The following is a 21,328-nucleotide window of genomic DNA, read 5'->3' on the forward strand; positions in this document are numbered from 1 at the left end:
TCCATCTGTGTATAACATTTTTGGGATAATTCTCCTAAATGTAATTCACAAAGAATGCCGGTGGATGATCTGAATGTAACTGCAGAGCTGATAATCCAAAATAAATATAGCCTTGTCATATAGACCCTCTTTATCAGAAGGGGTCTCCATCTTCTTTTCTTGAATACGTGTGACTTAAATGGAAACCAGCAAAGTAAACCCAACCACAAGATTTAATCGTGTGATCTGCCACACCTCCCCAAATTAACCATGTATACTTGTTGACCAGGCTTGGGGGCTTAGCATATCATGTGAACCCAGCCATAAGTTTGTATCATTTTAGCGGGTTACATGAACCACACCAATGTGAATTTGGACTGTGATTGATGGCTTTCCATCAATGTGTGAAGAAGTCAGCACCTTGCAATCAAACCTACTCCACGGTTCTCTGGGAAAGTTTACGCTAGAATAAATATATTCGTTTTTAGGATGCAAAATTAGTGAGTCACTATTTTTCTTACAACAGACAACTTCTGGAAACTGGGGACTATGGAATTTGTAGGAATGGGACAGCCTACCATAACTATATTTATCCTTTGGAAGAAGGGAAGGCGTCAGATCGAATGGTTGGGATAGTGAACTAAAGATGGAGAGGCCCAAGTCCAGATTCCCTTCAGGGGAGGTGGAGATTTGGTTCACATATCAACATGAACCACATCAGTGGGTCTTGCATTTCAGAGCAGGGGCGAATTTGCAGGGGCGTCCATGGGTGGGGGTCAAAAAAATCAAGTTGGCAACGGCCATCAAGCCTCCATCCCTTTTTTATTGGCATTCAGGCACAACTTCCATCCTATGATGATGGACGCCATTTTGACTTTTTTGATCCCTCAGCAGATGCCTCTATCGGTGGGTCTTGCAACAGTTTCTTGGCTCCTGAACGGGAGATGGGATGTAAATCTAGTTAATAAATAGAAACAGTATTTCCTCTCTAATCACAGCTTCAAAACTCAGGCTGAGTGGATGCATCATGCTAAGCCATGGCATAATTAATCAAGGTTTATCATGCAAGCAATAATTGGCTTGGTTTACAGACAGTAACTTTAGAGCAGGGTTTACAAAACAGCCAGGCTGGGTCTGGGGCGTCTGCAGGGAGTGGTCCAAAAATTCGAGATGGTGGCATAAAAACAGGTGGAACTTCGAGCTGCACTATTGTGTCCGCCATCTTGATTTTTTTGGACCGCATCCTGCAGACACCCCTGGGCTCATACAATAAACTAAGCCCAAACCAAGTAAACTATATTATGACATAATGTGACATATGAATCCAGTAAATGGGGCCTGTCAGCCCTCCTTAACTGAAAACCTCTTCCCAGTTACTTGAAGAATAAAATGGATATTCAGGGCCTTTCCTGCTGGAAACAATATAGTGGGGTTTGATACCAGCCCGTAAAAACAGGGTGAGCCTGCATCAGTCGTGAGAATAATAACTGCAATTAGAATTTAAGACCCTGGCCCAGAGTTTCTCTCATGCTATTTAATCAGTTGTGCAAAACAGTGTGCTCCCTGAAATGTTCACAGATAAGTGTGACCAAGCCCCGAAAAGGCATCTCTGTGTACTCCAAAGGAGAGTTTTATCATGTTTCTTCCAAATGGTGTCTTATTAGATGCAGTGAGTTGTTTTGAAGGGCCGGTTTGTACCAAATCTATTTAAAATAAACGCGTCCCTGCCTCTCACGTACACAAACTTCTCTCTCCCGCCAATCCGCCCGTCATTCAATTACAGCCTGCCCCCCAGATGTCCGCCAGGTGAACTGGGACTACAACTCCCAGCATCCTTAGCTCAGGGACCACTGCTCAGCCAAACCCAGAAAGCAAACCAAAGCTTTCAAATTTGTCTCTTTCTTGCTTCCCTGTTTAAATTTTGGGCAGGGGGAGCAATGATGGCAGGCTGTCTGGGATGTTTCCCTGTGGCCATCTTCCCCACCGTGCACCGGCTGAGGGGAGGCTGCGACTTTGCCTCGGATCGCTGCCCCCCAGCCTCGCTCTCTTCCTCAGGCCTTGACATCAGGGCCCTGCAGTTAGCATTACAAATTCCAAGTTTTTCGAGTAACTCCTCTACTAGGAACCTCCAAATTTCTCCAAATGGGGATTTTGGCCCTTAGGACCTGAGAGATACACGCTGGCACTGATCACTCGTAAGCCAGCAATGAAGAAGCAGCTGCAGATGATTTCTTTGGACCGTAACATGAGCCTTGCAGCCATGTCAGTCCCTTCTCAGATTGGATTTGAGGGTCATCTTAGTGGCAGGAAAGCCATTTCATTTCTGGCATTGAACATGGAAAGCAAGGAGGCCTAATTCGTTCTTGGGCCAAGTATACACCACACAACCTGATTTAAAGAGAGAGATCACACATATTGACTTGTATTTGATGAATGACATTTGCCTGTACAGGAAAACTGTCTGAGATGGGATGTTTAGAAAAATACACATGTACTCACTCATGCATCCATGAAGTTCGTCATCTAGTGGATGGTTTCACATTTATTTAAAATGTGTGTGTGAGATTGCATATCAAATGACAAAAATATATGAAATCATCTGCCCAGAAGGTACAATCTTTCTTCAAGGTGCAGATGAACAAGGCCAAGTTATGAGTAAACGTGACTTGATTCTGCAGGTGTGAACCTTGGTTCACCTAATTTTTTCCTCTTATAATTTGAAAACTGATTCCAGGATTACTTGATAGATAAGCAACCGTTAAGGAACATTTTAACGAGCTCACTATTTCAATCATATTAGCCAACACATTGTCTAATATGATTCATTTCATGAGCTGGATGCCACAAATAAGCTGGACTTCATAGTCCAGTGGTTTGCATCTGTTTTTTAAGGCAGTGAAAATCCAAGTAATTTTTTTTAAAAAGTATTTAAACTGCCTTGGGATTCCAGAGATCCATAGAAGCAATTCACAACCATCTTAAACTGAGGTAAATTTCTTTTACAAATGACCTGCAGTGTTCTTCTGAAGATAAGTTACTAAACCCAATTCTCAAACATAGTGTCCGGCTATTAACTGGAGGAAAAACCTAGGTTTAAGGACACATTAATAATATTGGGAAGAACACTGCATATTACAGTGAGTTGGATCTAGAATTCAGACCAACAACATTCTACTGATTGTGGAGGAAAAACTGAGCAATGTTTTTGGTCAGCTCCATCCCACTGTAGCCAAATACCCCCAAAAGCTACTACAAGTATTGCAAAAACCTCCAGCACAATGTGTAAGAGGGCACTGGTGTCAGCAATGGAAAGGAGATATCAGTTCAAAATGGTTGCCTTCTTCTTCACCAGTTTCAGTGGACCCTCCAGTCCTCTTTGTGAACCAATCTTTTCATGGAGAAGTATAACTATATGCTCCAAGAAACTGTTACTCAAGAGGATATAACACAGTTTATACTTAGTACTACTGCCCATTTGCTTCAAGAAGCTATCTATTTAACACAATGTTTAAAAGCACTTTCCTGAGTCCTGTAGGCAAGCCAATGTTCTTTGTGAAGGGCTAAATCTACTCCTAACCAACCCCTCCAAAAAGTACTAACATATAAAATATGGAGAATCAGTGTAGTCATATTTTTAAGAAGCCACAGTTTGCATGTTCCAGTGCCTTTTATTAAAATGCAAGATACATTCTTTATTACAATTTGAAAGAATTTAGAAGGACAAAAATAATACAAAGAATGGAACTGGCATTATACATCCTTTTCAGCAATACTTTAACAGAACAGAACGCAAATCAAAAACAGTTACAGATTCCAACAATGTAGTGGGTTAGTTTACAGTTTGAATGTTGCTGAGGTCTGCGACATGCCATTGTAAATGTAGGTGTTATTAAATATTACAAATTGCCTGGTAACAATTTTCACAACTTCCTGAGCAGCAGCTCCTGTAAAACAGCCAAGGAATGGTAATAAATTTTTTAAAAACCAAATAATATCTATATTATTATATAGATATATAACAGAATTGACAACACATTTACAAGCCAACTGATTCAAACCCAGCTGGATAGTTTCTAGCTTTTCACTTTTTTTCTTCAGTTGCTACCTTACATCAATGAGTAGAAATAGAGCATGAACACTCTCATGGTTGATTCAGCTCAGTGGCAAATTGCATTTTTTCCATGTTCAATCTCTGGCAGCTTCAGTTAAAAAATCCTGGATGCTGGAAAATATGTTTACCAGAGACATTGGGAACTTCTATCCATCAGTATAGTTTTAGTTGTGGGCTTCAGGGATTACAAAGCTCAAAACAGCTTAGGACCAGTATGAAAGAGAGTCTCGCCCCGCACAAGCTTGTCCATAACCTGAATTTGTCAGTTAAGACCCCTTATGCAGCCTATCAAAGTGAGGTAACAGGCACTGGAAACTATGATTACCAACTCTGTTCCCTAAAAAATGTATGGTAGTGTCATTCTTATTTTCTTTAGCAGCATGTGAAGGCAACGTTATTCTGCTGAGCTTCCAACAGTAAATGTCAGTCTCAGATTTTACTGTTATCTGTGACTATTACTGCAATCAAGGGTTGTTTTGTTTCAAGCGTCCATTGAGTGGAAATGTAATTAATACATCAAATAAGCAATAATGGCGTGAACTAACTGTGACACAGCTTCTCATGTTCGTAAAAATATTTGAGACAATTTAACTGCATTGTAGTCTTAAATTATCAATGGTATGAATAAATATCAGTGTATTTCATACTCCAAGTTCATCTTAATTGATTCTCATAATTAAAATTCAAAAAGGGCAATCTAATCTGGGGAGTTTTATGTGCATCTAAAATTTGCCACAAAAGAATACTGGTTGTAGTGTATGGCTTACATGTTTAATATCTCAGTGCATGTATCAAAATATTCTAACTATGGAGTACAAACTAGTATGTGTTTTATTGCACATGTATAAACTTTGGAAATAATTTTAAATATGAAACATTTTTCATCACAGCAAAGGGAATTATATCAGTATAATGAATACTTACTACCTCTAACTGAACATAATACAGTATGCAATTCTAAGATATTAGTACAACAGACATGAGAATTCAAAGTAATACCAATGTAAGACCCAATCTTTTTGCATGTAAGTTGGCTTGTAGTTCAACTTGGACACATAAAAATAACAATCCTTTTACCTCCTAGAAATGCTGCTATGGTGTGTGGCTCAGCAGCTCCGTATCGACAACTACAAAAGGAAAATAACAACAGTTGCCATATTTATTTCATAATAATATCTTGGAAAATATCTTTGTAACTTATGTAACACTTACAATTCATGGACATAATCATCCTTGACTGTTACAGGCAGTCCGTATTCCTGAAGAAAACTATTGAGGCAAGATTTCAGTTTTCCAATATCATCCTCCACTTGATAGTTATAAACTCCTGAAAAGAAAGTGTGATTATTATAGATAGAACTAACATTTCAGTGCAAGTAAATGAAATATAATTTTGTCAAAGAATAATTCTCTACCCCCATGTAAAGATATACTAAAGCAGAAAAGTAAAGATTTTACTAAGCTTTTACATTAGATTTGTCAAATATACACAATTATGATATATGCAGTAAATATTAAAACTTCAATCTGTAATACATTTATGAATTTGAACGCTGAGTGCTATTAAGTCTACATTATAGAAAGTATTCATTTTTATCTCAGAAAGTATATGATATATTGAAAACAATTTTACCTGGGTATCTACCATTGTGTTTAAAGAATCTGTCCACAGCTCGTAACATTAGGTACAGCACCATTTCGCTATCTGGATTATCCATATGGGAAGCTTTAAGTAGCAAAACAACAACATATAAATTGCTAACAATCAAGAGAATAGTGTTAAAGTCTAAAGGTCAACTTAATTAAGTACAGATAGTCTTGCTTAATGATTGTTCATTTAACAATGGTGCCAAGTTATGACAACCTTGGAAAAAGTGTTTTACGGCCGGTACTTACACTTACAACCGTCACACAACCCCCGTGGTCATGTAATCACAATTCGGGTGCTTGGCAACCAGCTCGCATTTACGACCAGTTGCAGCATTATGCAGTCATATGATCACAATTTGTGGTCTTTTTTGCTGGTTTCCAGCAAAAAACGTCCATTGGGGAAGCTGGATTTGCTTAATGATCACTGGGCAATCTGCTTACTTATCTCATCTTTGTTTGAAGTATTCAGTCCGTATTCTTCAGAAAGAGATCTACATCGTACTACTCGAAGAAATGCTGAGTTACTGCCTAAACAAAGAATACCAAGGAAAGTGGGAAAATGGGAAGAGGGCAGGAGAGAATAAGTATTTTAAATATAAAGATACATCTTTATGATTAATTCCTACAACCTACAAGAGATAGTTATGTCATTCTCGCAATTATATTCCTTTTAAGACAGTATTCAAAAATTTGCCATGGAATTTGAAGTACAGGATTTAAAATTTTCTATAGATTCTATAGATTTAAAATGTTCTCCACTATGACTTTTAATTATACAGTAGCAAAGCCAGTTTTTTTTTTCTAATGTTCTTCCTGCATGATTAAGGCTAATTAGGAAAGGAGCAATCCAGGAAATTCAGTTTGGGTACATCATTAAACAATGGATGATTCCTTGTTTAGCCTATTCCATTAGTAGGAGGAGTCAAATGGAAGCAACTGAACAGAATTCCTTAAAACTTAGTCTTATTAACATGATGTAAGAAAAATGAAATACTTACAGAGCAATTTTAATTCTTTTTGAGAAATGGATTCTGGTGCCTGTGAAGCAAAATGCAAATTTGTTTTTGTAAAGTTAGAATACCTAGTCTCTAGTACAATTGTTTTCTAAATTCCTGTTATAGAATTTGATTTAACTATTTGTTCTGGGGGCGCACCCATGGACAATCACAATTTTATATCTATCTTCTGCAATTCCACGTTTCTGGAATCAGTCATGTTAAGGAATGAACGTCTATATGGGATTTCAGGCTGTCTCTCCTATCCACCCTCCTTAATATATAAAGACCCGATTCTGCTTTTAATTTCTAGAATTAAGTAATTGTTCTTACCCCTTAGTGGAATGTCTTAATTACAAAATGCAATAGTTCAAATGTCTGTGTTTAAACACCCACATGTAATTTGGATAAAAAAGCCATGGTAGCTAAAGGATTCTGCGAGTTCACAACCCTTTTCCAGTGCCCTGGGCTAGCACAATTGTTTCCTAAACAGAACCAGCTAAAGCAGAGAACAGTTTAGGGAAGGAAAGAATCAGGCTCAGTACTCATTTCCTCTTCTAATGAAACACTTCTGCAGAGAAAAAAAAATAGGTTCTTTCACCAATTATCCTCACTTTTTCTTTCCTAAATTTCAGCAGATCTTCCTTCTTCCTACGTGAAAAGTTAATACATTTAGTTGTCAGTTATGGCCCTCCCAAAACACACTGCTAGCATTACAGAAGCAGCTGTGTTTTTAATACAGTGGTTTCTATTCTTCCCCATACTTACCTTCCATCACAAGGCATCTGTGTTATCCAATTTTTTTTTTAACTATTTGCAGCATGACTAGGCCTATTAATCAAATGTAAATTTGTGAGCAAGGCTAATGAATTCTTTGGACTCAGCCATTACAAAAAAATGTACTTAACTCCATGTTAGGAAAGAGCAGAGAACAAAAAGTGTATTTTCTACTAACTCACCTTGCCAACTGACTGCAACAGCTTTGCAGCATAATTAGCCACAGCATCGGCATCTTTCTTGGCTTTATCACGGTATCTTAAAAAAATAAAGTCCTAAAAATAAACTTCAGCAAATCTAACCCAAAAATCAATAGGCTTCATGTGCATGAATATTCACACTTTAATTAATAGTAACAAATGAATGCAAAGCGAATTGTATTGTCTTATGATAGGTTATTTATGCTGAAGCATGCAAAATTGTGTTATTTTTATATTCAAGTCGGAATTCTCTGGGCAGAAAAACCAGGAATATGAGAAATCCAATCTTGTCCTTCCCCCAAACGAGTAAAGAAGCAAGAAAGATTCTTATTGAAGAAAGGGACTGAGGAAGTGATTTTCTTTTATTCCTATCAAACCCCCAGTACTACCCTGATGTTTTGGAAAGACCCCCAAATCTCTAGATCTGAGGAGTCGTTACAGGTATGTAGAGGAATTAAACACACCATAGCCCTAACTTCTTTTTCCAGTAGCAGAGAGAGAAGCAGAAAGCTTTTTCCATTTTGATTATGAGTTACTATTTTTACTATGAATTAAAAGCAGTTTTTGATATTTTTAGAGATATTGCAAACTTTGCAATCCGTTTCAGGCCACAGTTATATCAAAGCCACCCCAAAATAAGGAGTTGATAAAGTCACATTGAAAATGTTTGCAGAAAGCATTTGTTTTGAAGGGGAGCTCAATGCTAATATAAAACTAAACAATTATAGAAAAATACTTACATATTTTGCAATTTGATAAATTTACTCGAATCTGCTATCATATCTGGAATTGTACCCCTGACAGGTAAATTTCCTTGACCTTCTTTGCCCACAAATTCTTTCACCGCTCGAGCCAGTATCCAAAAAGGTGGAGTCTAAGAACGAAGAACAAAACAAGTCAAAACCAAAACCAATGTTGACTTCTTTTACTCAGAGAATCAGAACATTGGACATTAATTCAAGCAATTTGTATTTACTACCTGCTGCGAGAGATTGATACAACGATCATCACTGAAAATCTCTTCAATACAATTGGGTACCTAAAAACCAAATTCAAGAAAATATTTGTTTCCACAATTTTTTTTTTCCATTAGGAATTCAGTCATTATGCAACTAAAAGATCTGATAGCAGGTGGAGACTTCCCTTTACCTTAGTAGCAATTACAGCTGTGTTTACATTTTTAATAGCTTCTTCGAAGTTTTCTTCATCTTCTAGGATTCCATTTTCATTCTTTAAAATTCCTAGGAAGAAATGAACTGACTGAATAAGACTTTATTAACCAGGAAATAGGTGGTAAACAGACACTCTTTACCTCTTTTGAAGTCATATTAATATGCAGGGATTTTTTTTAATAGGTTAATGAGCTTCTAATAAATATATGCCACTAAACCAGAATTAGGATGCATATTTACATATATCTTCAAATAAAGTCCACAGAAACATAACATTGCAATAGAGAGGTAGACAGATTGCCAAAAACTCTCATTTGGTATTACCTTGCCTAATCATCTCACGGAAGGCCTCCTTTTCTTTGTAGTTCTTAGGTATCTGACCATTGTTCTAAACAGAAATATCATAGACTTGAATTTTATGAAACTATGTATATTAAGGCAAATAAAAGTTAGTTCAAATAAAGTCCATGCAGTAAGGGAGGCCTGGGTGTGTATCTGCGCTCCAATAGGCATCACAGTTTGTAAATGTGGGCAAACATTCCCACATTGTTTGTTTCACAAAATTAACAAGGATTTGGTATCTGAATATTATAATAACTCTGTTCATATGCAAAGGGAAATCATGATTCTTTAGTATTCAGTGCTGATCAGAAAGAAACAAATGTGCAAATAAGAGCAACTGAACAATGTCAATGGTTTGTTTACCATTATATGTGAATCTAGCTTGGTTTTGTCATAAGTCAAGAACAAATGTGCCTTAAAAGTCTAATGTATTAGGAAACAAGCCAGAAATCCCATTTTACATATAACGCTAACCAAATCATAGATAGCTGCACCTGCTGGCAGATGGGCTCAAGCAAGAAAATATAATGTGGAGCACATCAGAATGTTGCTTGTTCATATTTAAGTCCAAATGTTTAAGCCAGAGTACACCGGTGAGGTACAAAATCTGTGCAATTTACAAAATCTCTGTGGGTGTTGATGGGTTTTTGTATTGGGAATTTTACTTTGTAAGCTGCCTGGAGTCACTGGGTATGAGTTGGGTGACCATGTACATTTTTTATATATATATATATATATATATATATATATATATATATATATATATATAAAAATAAGACACGCTAACTGTGATTAATTTAAGCCCCATTCATTTCAAAGGATCTACACTAAACATGACTCAGTGTACATCAGGTTTTTTTGTTAATTTCCAGATACATACCTATATAGATATGAACAGAGATATATTATCTCTTACAGACCATTTTGCTAGTTTAAATAAAGCACTCATGGCGGCTTATATTTTAAAAACATTACTTAAAAACTAGTAACAAGCTCAGCAGCAGGATCTTATATTTAAAAAAACAGACATACAGTTAAACATGATATAGTTAAACATGGGCACAATCCACCCACACAACATAAGCATATGGATATATACTTACACGGGGCAGAGAATGAGGTTTATCTGCAGCGGAGTATAGGAGGTGAACACAAACCCCTCCTTCCCTGCAATGCCTTCATGCACTGCCTGCAAATAGGTTTCTATGCTCCAGTTAGTTGGGGAGGAGAGAGAATGGGGAAGAAGAGGGCTTTATTGAAGTCTGTGGGGCTTCATTAACTATAACAGGCCCAAGTTAAGACTTCCAAAAATTCATCTAGATAGCATTAGATGGGCTTGATATCTAGCTACAATTCAATCTCACCTATAGTTTGCCTGATTAAACCCTGTGACTTCAACAGCATGCAAACAGCCTGTGAACACGACTGCAGCATATAAAAGCACATAAGCGTCTTTGGGGGAAGGCATAATTCCCCCAGTTCTGCAGCAGAAAGCATGGGTAACGTAAGTTAGACTACTACCACCAAGGTATCCACATACCTCATTACACCATTTTTCTAGATACTGGGATACAATCACAATCCATGGAATGTGGCTGTGTTCCTGCAAATGCAAAATTAAAGTATAGCAAAATAAAGAAATCAACTAAAATAATGCAATTCTAAAGTTGGAAAGCAGGGCTGTTGGGAAGTAGTGTTGCTGTAGAAACTCAATTTATAATGCAACAAAAAATAGGTAAATAAACAGAATTGCCTTCAGTAATCGTCATTACAAAATAATTGTTGAATAACCCTTTCACTTTGTGTGATAGATCTAAAGAATTTAAACAGTTTCCTCAGTTCTAAGGGTTTCCATTTGATTTTGAAAATCCACAGTTAAAAGTAGAGATTCATAGCTCTGTGCTGGAAAGTCTCAACAGAGCCAAATGTAGCCGTGCATCTTAAAGAAATTCAAAGCATTTTAGATACTTTTGACTTATTTAAGCATCTTGGCTGGCTGCCTCACCTTGAAATTATGCTGGAAGTGTATGGAGAAGGCAAGTCTGTAATAATGGAGTTTGTTCAAAAAGCATGCTTGGATTTGTTTTTTCCTAGAACGAACAGACTTCACCCTGTACTGTACGAATTTCTATGTAACTTCAACAAGCCATTCAACATAACAAAATCAGATTTGACATTTAACAGGTGAATCCACTGACAATCTCTAAATCAAGCCCCATTTTCTTCTCTGAAAAGAATGTCCTTTGTATGTAGTAAATGGAGCATATAACAGAGTTCTAGAACGAATTCAGGAACCATCTCTAAAGCCTGTATGCACATACTGAGGGGTAGGCCAAGCGTACCAACCTTTTTCTCCATATTCTCTAAATCGTAAGATTGAACGTGTTCTCTCAGCTCTGGAAATGGACTATCCAGTCTCAAATCATCCAATGCATTATCTGGGTGAGATTCTACAACTATTGAAACATTAAGCAACATTTTAATTTTGAAGCCAAAGCTGAAGATAGCATTATTGCTAAAGTTTGTGGATTCCATCAATTTTTGCTACTATTATTATGAGAAATGTCATTATGTAAGTTGCCCTTGGAGGGCTTTTCTTCAGAAAGATGACCTCTAAATATTTTAAATAAACACAATTATTATACATGAATTTGTAAATGATGTGACCTTCCCTGGCTACTTAATACTGCTTCCAGAGGTGATAACATACAATGTAAAATCCCTAAGAAAAAGCATACTACAAGGAGTATTTCAAGTCAGATTTCAAATTAATAATTTGGAACTGATTACATTTCCTGTCTTACAAGTTACTAGGCTAATTTAAAGAATCAGCTAATCTATTCTTTATAAAACAAATCTATTTCAGTATGCATCTTTTCATTATGGATGCAGCTTCCTAAAACCAGCCACATCCAATTAAAAGACAGTAATGAAAGTAGAAACTTTTCTACTTACCATTTTAATAAATGGTTACATAGGCAGGGTAATGTTTAATCACTAAATATTTTAGGTGGATTTTTTTAACAATGGCATGTTCTTTAATCATGAAATATCTTACCTGGATGTTCTTTAATAACAATTCTCATATATCCTATTAATCCATAAGTCCTACAAATTAATAGAGGGATGTTGTAATTCCAGAGGACATCAGCTAGCCTGAGCAGCGTACTGAAAAACAGAAGATGTACAGCCAAATTCAAAGAACAATGAACAGAAAATACACAGGCACTAGAATCCGCCTGCAAATATTTCTTTGGTGTATAGTACATCTATAGGTCAACCTCATACTTCAGCAAGCTCTTGAACAAGCAAGAATATCTTGTAACTGAGGTCCTTTAGTTTGTAACATTCTAATATTTTATTTCTTTATTTAAACAATTTAAATGATTTCTACTTTTGTTATTGTATATGAAACAGCAATTATTTGAAAGACATGTTATATCTGGATGGCAAGAGAGGATGGAATCACACTTACAAATCTCTAAGAAGGTTGCAAAATTGTTATCAATAGCCATAGCTGTTAGAAACTGTCTGGTTCCTCCTTCATGCTATTAACTGCTAGCTGCTGAATGCTTTAGGATTTTCTTGTAATTTGTAGTTATTGTATTATATGCTGATCTTTTATTGTGTTTGGTCTTGGACCATAAATAAATGTTGACTGACTGATCACACGAGTTCAACAAAATTTCTCAAATACATTCTATATGATTTACCAACACAAAGTGCTAAGCAGTATCTTTCCTCTAGCTGTTAATAGTACACAATCTGCAACAGGGGAGGAAAACCAGCCAAAGACAGAAAATGGAAGGTCATAATTTCTCCCTTGCAAATTCTAACCCTATTCTTTTTCACTGACCAAGCAACTCAGATTCAGATAGAGTATAAAATACAGAAGTTCTTATACTCAACAGGTAGGTCTGAATATAAGCAGAACTCCAGGCAACTGCAAATCCCACTTTATCATTGCCTGTAATCATGCAGAAGCCGAGTTCCCACATTATACTAACCAACAGCTTACTGAATAAAGTCCGATAGCTGGGTACAGACACAGATCTAAACCACAAACCATGTTTTATAAACCATATAATCGTTGGATTCATAAATGCAACAAGCCAAAACCCAACAACCTACATCATGATTTAGTGCTGTGTAAATCAGCAAATCACTGTACTTGTCTTTAAGCAAACACATGCAAAATTCCCCTTCAACCTTTTTGATAGAACATCCCACTGACAGTTTTGATTTTTGACCTTCATGTATTATGAAGATCAAAAAAAGAAGCTTGTCTGATCCACACTCACACAATTACACAGCTAATGGGACACTGGAATGACATTTAACATCACATTAAATCAAGTATTATTTGTTTGGTTTTGACTTGGTGTAATGTGTGAACCCAGACACTGTGGCTTAATTAATAAACCATGTTTGAACTGAGGCAGAGATGTAGTGAGTAAAGGGTAAAGAAAAATAACCACTTATGGAGATGATATTCTGAAAATAAAAACATACAATTTCCATTTTTACAAAACAAATGTGAAATAAAACATATGTATATAAAAACAATGATATCAATTTCCTTCCCGCTTACCTTTCTGGGAGTTGAGTTGCAATCACTACATTAAACCGACAGAAAAAAGAAGGATCATTGTCTAGAAGTTTATCTGGATTCTTGAGAAAACATAAAAAACACCCATCTGTATTGCAGCATAAAGCAATAAATATAAAAGGATTCAAAATTAAAACATCCTTCCCTAGCTCAGTGCAATTCTTCATGAACTGCAAATGTAATTTTAATATGTACAATAATCTAAACTCAAACTTTGTCGCCTTCTAAGTGGCACCACATGCTACAGGCAGTTCTGTCCGCCAGCCCCCTATGACTGGCATACATCACCTACATGGGAGAGACAAGAGTCTCTTCAACCAAGACTATTCTAGCGTGGCTATTATTAAATTCACGTTAGACATTAATATGATAGATTTTGATCAACATATTAATCACTGCAAAAGCAGACCGTTGTAGGAGTAAATTCATGTTGCGTATGATATCAAATCTTACACATCTTAACTGAGATTTGTTGCTTGAAGTGAGAAAAAGGATGCTTTTTGATATGAGCCTACACTAGAGCAAGATTTGATATAATATTATTGTAGTGGTAATATGTAACTTAGTCTTACATACTTTTCTGACTTGTTAGCACATTAATGGGTATAAAAATGTTTAATGCAAACCTCTTCCACAAAATTTCCAAAGACATCATTATTCAATTCTTGTAGCAGTTCTGTGGTGCACTGTGCTCGATTCTGTTTAAAAATAATAAGCAGATGTGTTATATTGCTATGACTGCCATAAACAGATTTAAAGTTTTATCCTGACAGATGAGAATGTAAATATTCCAGAACAAAAAAACAAAAACAAAAGAACAAATAATATTACTACATTTAAATGAACATGCTGAAACTGATGGAACTTAAGCCAGCCATAAGTAATTTAAGCCCTACTGGTTTCAGCGAGCCTATTTCAAATATGCCTCAGTCTGGATCCAACTCAGATACTGCACTGAGACCTTTCAATAAACAGGCACAAAATTATGTTGCATGTTACATTTCCAAACTAAGGATTTCTGGGTAGATATAGTTTTAGACAGCTTATTACATTCAGAGAGAGATGAATAAAAATGCTTTCATAAAAATTAATGGGAGTCCTGAGGCTACTACTTTTGAAAACATAGATTTGTGTGATTTGAGGTGTATCAGAAAATGACCAGCAATGAACAGAGAAAGCTGGCATACAAACTTATGCAACTGGGAAAAAAAGCTGCTTAGAGTTTTGTTCAGAAGAACACTCGTATGCAAATGCACATGGCTAGATCTTCGTTATGAAATAATCAGAACAAATCATTTGTAAAGGGTTTCATGTGCTCCTACCTAAGCAACCTGCTTATTTGTATTAAAGCTATCTCATAGAAGTGCATGAATTTAGGCTGCAACACATATTTACTTAGGAATAAGTTCTAGCAAAGGGGATCACTTCTCTATAGATATGTATACAATTGCCCTATACTGTATGTTTATTATGAAAGGGAAAGGAAAAAAATATTAATTAAATGGATCCTATGCACTACATAATCACTCACATAAATAAACACATTTAGTATTTCCTTACTTGACCAATATTGCTTCTTTGAAGGAAGAAGCTAAAAAAGAAGAAATAGTTCCTTTAGAATGTTATTATAATTACAATGAAATTTATAATGAAAGAAAATCTATGTGAACAATTCACCCCATAGAAAACCTCTATTACATTTTTCCTCTCTAAAGTCTTCCAACCTTTTTAAGACTTGCTTGAAATCAATACATCTGAATATGTTTTCTCATTTGTAGATTCACATAAATAAAACCTACAGTTCCATTTACACAACCACAACGTTTCAGGTTTAGTCTACACAGAACTCTACGTTATTCAAAGATGTACAACTTAACATCCCATTTGTCTTTACTGTGCCATTAAAATGGTGTCAAAGAATGAGGTGAACAGTGGCATATGAATATTGACTAAGGTTCAACACGGATATGTACCTGAAATGATCAAAATCAGTAAGCAGCAAGGGTCACATATCAATGCAAACTATATTTACAGCAGCAAGAAAGCATTTCACATCTTTTTGCTCCATATTCCCACTGAAAGAGTTTGAAATTAACCTGAAATTATCATTGTTTTTACCAACTTTAAAACATCAAGAATAGGCAGACAACACTGAGTCTATTGATGATCCCTCCAGTTAAACAATATGAAAATGCAAAAAATGGCAATCTACTGTAGTTCACGGAGTAACTGGAAAAAAAAATACCCAAACCCTACCTGAAATCCACATAAATAATTGGCACCCCTATTCATGTGGTGCATATTTGTTTATCATTTAGAAAAGACAAACAAGCCTTTTACAAGAGGAATCTATGCAGCTGCAAGCATATCCTTCTTTCTCTTTCTATTGAACTTACACTATGCTTTATATGGTTCCATAGCTTATAAGAGGAATATTCAATGATACAAATATTACAAAATATTTGTAGAAAACACATTACCTGTTTCCAACATCTTCCCCAGTGACTTGATTCCCATCTACAATTGTAAATGATCCAATACCTTAAAGAAGAAACCAAGTCAGTGATCACACTAAACTACAACTTTACTGAGGCAATTTTTTTTTACAGCTTTTAAAAGTCATTTGTACCTGGTAGAACTAGGTTTTTGAGGACTTCTGTTCCGGTGGCTGTTGCAGTTATCACACAAACATGAGCAGATTCTAAAGCCTCTTGTCCATGATCACCCCATAACCTGCAACATGAAGACAGAAATAAAATGATGACCTCCAAGACAAAGGATTAAAGAGAAAGCTATATGAAAGTGATGCACTATGAATGGTTGCTTTAAAATGTAGTTAATAAAACTACTTCATTAGGCAATAATTTCTGATTAAAGGCTTTAAAACATAAGAGAAATAAATGGATCAAAGGATGGATGAAAAGGGCAGACTTGAAAATGGGACTGAACTAAAAGAAGCTGAATTATAATATGCTGGTCAAAGCCTCCCTACATTACTGTTATTGGCCTTCAATATCTATTTTTATATATAATTTTATATAATTTATATAAACAGAGTAGCATAAAATAAACGAACTAAAGCAAAACAGACACAAAATAATCAGTAGGTCAAACAGTAGGGCCTACTGCCATATTCTCATAGATTTCCTGACATGAGAATTTCATTGGTACCACAAGTGAGCTACATGAAATTTTCTTCCTAGCGTTTTCCCACAGTTGCAGGGTCTGCTTTTTTCAGATCAACCAAATGTTGGTCCATTGGTTGCGATGGGAATGAACTGACTGGCTTGTCACCACATGTCATGAGCTCTGAGAGAGGGACTGGCCCAAAGTCACCCAGCCGACTTTCATGCCTTCAGGCAGGACTAGAACTCACAGCCTCCTGCTTTCTAGCCTGGTGCCTTCACCACTAGACCAAACTGGCTCTCATCTATCTATCCATCCATCCATCCATCCATCCATCCATCCATCCTATATATGTATACACACACAAAGACCCCTATAAAATATATCTATACAGGCATATTTTATATACCCTATATATACACAAACACATACTGTACATATATTTCATATATACCTATATAGGCATATTTTATATACCCTACACATACACACACACACCTATATATAAAATATACCTTATAGGCATATTTTATATACCGTACACATACACACACTTACATATAGATAATATATACCTACATAAGCATATTTTATATATCCTACATATACACACACACACATATATATAAAATATACTTATATAGGCATATTTTATATACCCTACATATATACATGCAGAGACACATACAAAATATACCTATTTAGCCATATTTTATATATAAAGGAAGATGATAGATAGATAGATAGATAGATAGATAGATAGATAGATAGATAGATAGATAGATAGATAGATAGATATGCACGCATAGACACACACATATAACATGTGCATATATATGCATGTATAAAATAATGCACATGTAAATACTGCAGATATGCATTTATAAAACGTGCACACTTGTTCTTATCTCTGGAACAGATGGATAAACAAACAAACAAACAAACAAGGATCCCGGAAATGAGGATTCAAGGGAGGCAGGCCACCAGGCCAATGAATGGCCATCCTCCATCCGGCGGCTAGGGGCGACCGGGACCCCCACGGCCGGGAAGCTGTGGGTGGAGGAGGGGAGGGGAGGGGAGGGGAGGGGAGGGGAAGCGGCCTCGCGCGAAAGGAGCCGGGCCAGAGGAGCCGCGCAGGCTGCAGACCGCGGGCGCCCCAAGGTGCAGGCTCTCCGCCCGGCCGCCTCCTCCTCCTCCTCCTCCTCCTCCTCGGCCCCGCTGTCCGAATCGCCCGGAACCGCGGCCAAGAGAGCCCCCCTTCCCCTCAGCCGGGCCGCGCCGGCGTCTCCTCGCCTCAGCTGCCGGTCGTAGCGCTGCTCCTTCAGACTGAGCCGGCCCGCGACTGCCGCTCGCCCCGACGCCATGACTCCCGGCCGCCGCTCGGCCTCCTGCGCTTCCGCGCGCCACCGGGGAGGGCGCCCGAGCACGCGGCGTCTGCGCCTGCGCGGCCACCCGTCTGCTGCCTGGGCTTCCTAACCCGGGCGTTCGCGCGGCGCCCGAGCCGGGGGCGAGAACCCGACGGGCGCCCGCTCTGCAGAGCGAGCCGCAGAGCCGTGGGCTGCGCTCCGAAATGCAGAAGATGGGTGAGGCTAGGGCCGTGAGCCGGAGGCAGCCCTGAAGGAGGAACGCCGCGGCGCAGATGCAGGCGTGCGACCCAGCCGTGTCCTTTCTGGCAGCCCCGAGCCGATCTTGAGAAGCTCAGCCTGCTCAGGTTCGGAAGGGAGAGTGCCAGGCTAAATTGGGAAAACGGAGACAAAAATCCGAAGAGGGCCGGGGCGGCCCACTTCTGCCTTTGGGGCAGGGCTGCGTGCCTGCAATGCCTCGGAGCCCAGCTCCGCTTGAGAGCATCTTCCTGCCTTAACGCTGAGCGAGTCTTCTGTTCCTCCGCTTCAGCCGGAGTTACTTAGTGCAAGTTGGGTGGGAGAAGGCACGCGGGCACAGGATCGAAGTTAGACGGAATTGCCCATCATTAACTCCGAATAGATTGGTGTTAACGTTTAAGAAAAGCTTCGGGAAGCAAGTATCCTTGCAGGCACGGCAGTGATGAATTTTTTCTACGGTTTCTTTGCTTCAGAACTCATAACTGATTCTACCGTCTCTTCCCCATCCCAAACCCAGTGCCCAGTTGTAAACTGTATTTGAGGTGTGGAACCTGAGATAACACAAAGGTATTGAAGACCGTTGGAACAGAATGAGTGTATCTGTGATTTCCATCCTAACCCTGGTATATTTTCACAGAGGCAGGTCCCATGAAGTTCGCTGGGATTTACTCCTAGGTAAATATGCATGAGAGGATTGCCGTGATGCTTTTGGAGAAAAGATTGATAGCGAGGAAGAACTTCCTCTTTCTCAACTTTCTTATCAGATGCCCCCTTTCCCCCCCTTTGGGCATTCTGTTTGCTAGAACATTCTTCCTCTTTTTGCAGTTTTAACAAGGTTTAAAATATTGGACACTCGGCTGAATGAAATCAAAAAGAACACATTGTCCATGGTTGATTTCCCCTGGTCAGATGAATCAGAACGTTAGGATTCATGCTCTTAATGTCGGTTTTCCCCAACCGGATTTGACGCTGGCTATGGAAGGTAGTCCAAACATCTGCAGAACATCTGGTCAGGGAAGGCGGCTTTTAGTGTTTAGCCATCTTTGTTTTATTTATTGATTTATAGGACATACCCAGCCACCTACCTCATATAATGATCCTAGGCAGCTCACAACGAGCAATAAAAACAGGGGTTAAAACAGAGAGCCAGTTTGGTCTAGTGGTGAAGGCACCAGGCCAGAAATCAGGAGATGGTGAGTTCTAGGCCCAGCTGAGGTATGAAAGCTGGCTGGGTGACCTTGGGCCACTCTCTCTCAGCCCAACTCACCTCACAGGGTGGTTGTTGTGGGGAAAGTAGAAGGAGGAAGGAGTATTAGGTATGTTCACCACCTTAAGTTATTTATAAAAATAATAAAGGGATAAAAGATCTAAAAAAACAAAACCGCCCTTTCCACCAGGCACCAGACCTTCAGACAGCTTCCCAGCTCAATCCCCATCCTAGCCCAAAGCTTGAGAGAAGATCCAGGTCTTCGGAAGGGATCTCCCAGGTGGGAAGCAGTTCCAAAGGGCTGGGATGGCTCCCGAGAAGGCGTGCTAAAACAAAGCTACTCTCCAATAGGTTGTTCTAACCCAAACTTTCCTGTCCCAATAGACTTTTGATCAGGCAAATTAATGGACCTGGCATCAGGACACGTCTATTATTACAACTCTAGTACATAGTATAGTATAAAGAAATACTCATGAGGCTTAAAATGTAGTCTGAAAAAAAAGCCAAATTAATAAAATACAGATAACATTATAATGAACTTAACTTGACCTGATTCCTGCATCACACAAAGCCATAGTGTGCTATCGGGGGGGGGGGGGGGTTGGCTTAGCATGTTGGATGAATCAAACCACATCATGGTTGAAGCAAACCATGGCTTAGTGACAACCCCAGCCTTAAGTGGGTACTGTGTGTGTTATTTTGAGAGATTAATTCCAGGATTACTGTGTAATTATATATATGTAATTGTTTATAATTATACATTTTAAAATATTGTGTTCACTGCTTCAAGATATTCTTGATATGGGAAGCAGTATAAACATCAATTAAATAGAACATTTATTTTCGGGGTAGCATTTGTCTACAATTTCAGATATATAACTCATAAGAAAGAAGTAGTCATATAACTTTCTTTAGAGCATAACATGAATGCATATTCTTACAGTAGTTCAGGCATGATTTTTGGAGTAACCCAAAGAGAGAGATACAAAAGTAAGATGCTGTTTCAGAAATGTGAATAGAAAGAATTCTCAAGTGGAGCATAATTATCACAGTGTGGTGAAATTCTTCTACTGCAATCCTGTTGAAAGGAATGAGCCTGTGTAACTCTTCATTTATATGTTATACTAAGCCATGATTAACCATGGTTTATTGAATCAACCACAGCAGCATGGATTGGGCAACTTCATGGGCTGAGGGCCATACTTGGCATAGAGTGGTGTGCTAAACTAATGACCTGTACTTTAAAAAATAGGGTAAATTCATATTTGTAATTGCTATTAAAATTAGAGTTAATACGATGCTCTGTCAGAACCTGCAGAAATCAAAATATTAATCAGCTTTGGTCATGTGTTTGATCATTTTCTGTCCCATTAAAAACTACATTAACTGCTCAATGGAGACCACGCCAAAAGCTTTCAGAGCGGTCTCACATTGCGCACCTCAGGACTAAAACATATATATTGCTTTACTAACCAGACAAGGGTTCCCACACATATATTTCAGAATTGGCTGCTGAAGTGGTGTTTCTCATTAACCGATCCAGTGATAAATTGTTTTAT

At 37.9% G+C, this 21,328-nt stretch overlaps 1 protein-coding gene across 1 annotated transcript; it reads right to left on the reverse strand.

The window, feature by feature from the left end:
* Positions 1-3,627: 3,627 nt before the first annotated feature.
* Positions 3,628-18,382, reverse strand: NAE1 (NEDD8 activating enzyme E1 subunit 1). The gene is made up of 20 exons (XM_088136014.1): positions 18,255-18,382; positions 16,465-16,568; positions 16,316-16,376; positions 15,396-15,426; positions 14,462-14,533; positions 13,818-13,897; positions 12,285-12,394; positions 11,573-11,682; positions 10,767-10,829; positions 9,209-9,272; positions 8,862-8,953; positions 8,692-8,751; positions 8,453-8,586; positions 7,695-7,770; positions 6,739-6,778; positions 6,182-6,268; positions 5,724-5,816; positions 5,303-5,417; positions 5,168-5,217; positions 3,628-3,923 (listed from the first exon to the last, which is right to left on the reverse strand). The coding sequence occupies exons 1-20, from the start codon at positions 18,323-18,325 to the stop codon at positions 3,814-3,816; spliced, it is 1,623 nt and encodes a 540-aa protein (XP_087992140.1). The 5' UTR covers positions 18,326-18,382; the 3' UTR covers positions 3,628-3,813.
* Positions 18,383-21,328: the final 2,946 nt, after the last annotated feature.

Source organism: Python bivittatus, unplaced genomic scaffold (assembly GCF_059951505.1).
Source record: "Python bivittatus isolate LINGU-HERP-01145 unplaced genomic scaffold, Pbiv_v1 ctg000190_np1212, whole genome shotgun sequence".
In the NCBI taxonomy this organism is placed as follows: Eukaryota; Metazoa; Chordata; class Lepidosauria; order Squamata; family Pythonidae; genus Python; species Python bivittatus.

What these genes read in the sequence shown, in the direction of transcription:
- NAE1 (XM_088136014.1), bottom strand. Translation starts at nt 18,325, where the DNA reads ATGGCGTCGGGGCGAGCGGCAGTCGCGGGCCGGCTCAGTCTGAAGGAG. An exon ending in AAAGAAGCAATATTGGTCAA is followed by an intron (nt 14,534 to 15,395) that starts GTAAGGAAATAC and finishes ATTTTTAAACAG; the next exon opens with AATCGAGCACAGTGCACCAC. An exon ending in GTATCAATCTCTCGCAGCAG is followed by an intron (nt 8,587 to 8,691) that starts GTAGTAAATACA and finishes CTTCGTTCTTAG; the next exon opens with ACTCCACCTTTTTGGATACT.